Source organism: Gossypium arboreum, chromosome 4, assembly GCF_025698485.1.
Source record: "Gossypium arboreum isolate Shixiya-1 chromosome 4, ASM2569848v2, whole genome shotgun sequence".
In the NCBI taxonomy this organism is placed as follows: Eukaryota; Viridiplantae; Streptophyta; class Magnoliopsida; order Malvales; family Malvaceae; genus Gossypium; species Gossypium arboreum.
In genome coordinates this window covers 97,450,147-97,453,073 of record NC_069073.1, presented here as the reverse complement: position 1 = coordinate 97,453,073, position 2,927 = coordinate 97,450,147, and the positions used below count along the sequence as shown (strand labels likewise).

Genomic DNA, 2,927 nt, shown 5'->3' with positions numbered 1-2,927 from the left:
ACATATTTAACTCAATCTGTTGAAATACAAGTAGGGTTAGTATGAAACTTACCTCTTTTGTCAAGAATTCTTCCTTTCTTCTTCATCTCGATTCCATTCTCATCTTTGTCACCTTCCTTCCCTTTTCTTCCCATTTAATTCACTTTCATCTACTATTTTATTGCTTCTAAATTGATGAAAATATTCTTTAGAATCTCTACTTTATCTTTTCTTTATGTCTAAGGAAATTCTCAAGAATTTTGGATGAAAAAGTGGGTTTTCATGGAAAATGACCAAATTGCAAGAAAAATAAAACTTTCTCTTTTCTAGCTCTCTCTCACATTGGAGCACGAAAGGATGATAATTTCTGTTCATCTTTCCTCCTTTTTTTATACTAACATTTTCATAATAAAATATTAATAAAAATCTAATTAAAATAATAATATTATAATATTTATCTAATTATTTAATTTAAAATGTCATTAAAATATCTCTCATGTTATCATTACAGTCTATAATTCTCTCATACTAATTGACCATTTTGTCATTAAAATTCCATCCTTAAATCATCACTTAATTTAGTAAAATTGTAATTTAATCCCTCATAATTATCCATTTATTTAATTTAGTCCGTATTCATCCATTTTCTTTATTTTCTAGACTCTTCCATCCTTAAGATATTTTCACTTTTGGTCTAAATTTTCCATATTTATACTTTAACCCTAGACATTTTAAATATTTACACTTGGACCACAAAACTTTTTATATCTTTACAATTTAGTCCCTAACTCAAATTAATATTTGACAGCATACTTCTTATTTCATTTCTCTCTAACATCTCTTATCCTTTACTTTCTTTATATCTTATTTTGTTAAGAATCTATCTCATATTATTTTCTATCAAGGGGTTTTGAAGATGTTACACTCCAACCCATAGTTGATATCCCTAGTAATACCAAAACAATTCGAAATGAGAGGGTAAAGAGCATGCTAAGGAAATTCAACTTAGGCCGGATAAGGTAGTAGAGAATTCATTGCCACAGAAGAAGTCTAGTACTTGATATAATTGATTAGTGTATTTGGGAGATGATTGGAGATCATGGGAAAGAGTTGGGTGTTGATGACTGAGTAGGCTTTAGAAAGTCCTTTAAAAGTGCCAAATGAGGATGTAGAGAGTCCATTAGAAGAATCTAAACCTACCGATGTTTAGAAATGCCCATTGACATAGAACCTTCTCAGGGAAGGATCTTACAAAGGTGGAGTGTAGTGGTGCATACATTGTTAAGCAAGCAGCAAAGAGTGTGGTCGCCTCACGGCTTGCTCACCACTGTATTATTCAAGTGCCCTATGCAATCGGTGTGCCTGAATCAAGCACCCTATGCAATCGGTGTGCCTGAACCATTGTCGGTATCCATAGACACATACAAGATAGTCAAGATCCTAGACAAGTACATATTGCAATTAAGGAGAACTTTAACTTCAGGCCAAGGATGATCTCTATAAATCTTGATTTGAAGAGAGGAGGCAAGTTTAGGTACCAAAAGACTGCTGCTTATGGTCATTTTGGACGTGATGACCCAGATTTAAACTTGGTTTGCTTACAGTAAAATTTCAGCAAATGGTTACTATTGTAGCCATGATTCTGGTATAAAGCAGAAGAACAAAGAAACATGGGATTTTTTTTAATCTTGGCTACTATTCTATTCAAATTTGAGCTATAAAAAAGTTTTGTGCAATGACAGCCATCCATAAAGGATATAATTTAACAAGTGTGAATAGCCTGAAAGACAGAAGATTGGCATAAATTGATTAGATACATGAAAGCATCCCAAGCTAACATAAACATAAATGGGGTTGTTCAGGAATGTAACCACAAGCGATCATGAAGCCGCTCTTCCCCAGCACCGAACATCTCGTCCACTCTTTCACCATCTCGATAAAAATGAAACGTAGGAGTGTAACGAATATGCTGCGTTGTTTCAGGACATTCATCAATATCAGCATACACGAATGATAAGTTTGGGAACTGGTTGCTCAACTTGCAAAATGCAGGAAGAATCTGGCTACAAACACCGCACCTGAAAACAACGAACCAAATTAGAACATTTAACACAACCCATAAGTAATCAGCAAAGTTAATTGAGTTAAAACATCCAAAACCAATAAATAATATCATTCATTTTTCTCAATTTGAAACTACCCATTTCCAGATTTTGCATCCACCGTTCTGCTGTGTCATAGAAACATTTCATAAAATAGCTTGTCTGCGTAATTACAAGGGAACCCGTACATTCAAATCGACTTACCATGAGGCTCCGTAATTGATAACCGTCTGCAAATACATAAAAAAAGAGAGTAATAAAGTGCATATCAAGTTAAAGAAAGTTTCAATTAGGTGAAAATTTACGAAGCCCATTAAGATATAGAAAGGTAGAAGGAAAGGGTGTATACAGGAGTTTTAGAGGTTTTGACACGAAGAAGAATGTGCTTAAGGTTTTCATCGCTGGAAGCACTCTTCAAATTGCCACGCTTATTGGGTGGCAGATCCAAGCCTGTGCCTTCCAACCCTTTCTTCTTGCTGCTATCTCCAGAGTCCTCCATTGTTTGACTCAGATATTGTCAGTTTATCCTATAAACCTTTAGCGAGATTGGTCTTTTCTTCTATCCTTACTCTTTGTCATTTATATGTTTTTTTTCTTTTTCCTTTTTTTTTTGTATTTCTTTGAAATTAATAAATAATACTATTAATTAGAATAAAATAATTAATAAATAAGAAAGCACAAATTTTCTGGGCAAATTACCAATAAAAGCCCCTTTTTTTAAAATTTACCGAAATAGGCTAAGTCAGAAATTATTTACCGAAATGGGCCAGTTTTTATAAAAGGCGTCCACGTCAGCGCGTTGTCAGGGGAAAAAGCAGGAAAACGCTTCCTCAAGGAAGCGCTTTG

General features: G+C 33.9%; 1 protein-coding gene across 1 annotated transcript; it reads right to left on the bottom strand.

Moving 5' to 3' along the window:
• Positions 1-1,705: 1,705 nt before the first annotated feature.
• Positions 1,706-2,664, bottom strand: LOC108459565 (thioredoxin-like 3-3). The gene is made up of 3 exons (XM_017758952.2): positions 2,431-2,664; positions 2,286-2,311; positions 1,706-2,057 (listed from the first exon to the last, which is right to left on the bottom strand). The coding sequence occupies exons 1-3, from the start codon at positions 2,578-2,580 to the stop codon at positions 1,838-1,840; spliced, it is 396 nt and encodes a 131-aa protein (XP_017614441.1). The 5' UTR covers positions 2,581-2,664; the 3' UTR covers positions 1,706-1,837.
• Positions 2,665-2,927: the final 263 nt, after the last annotated feature.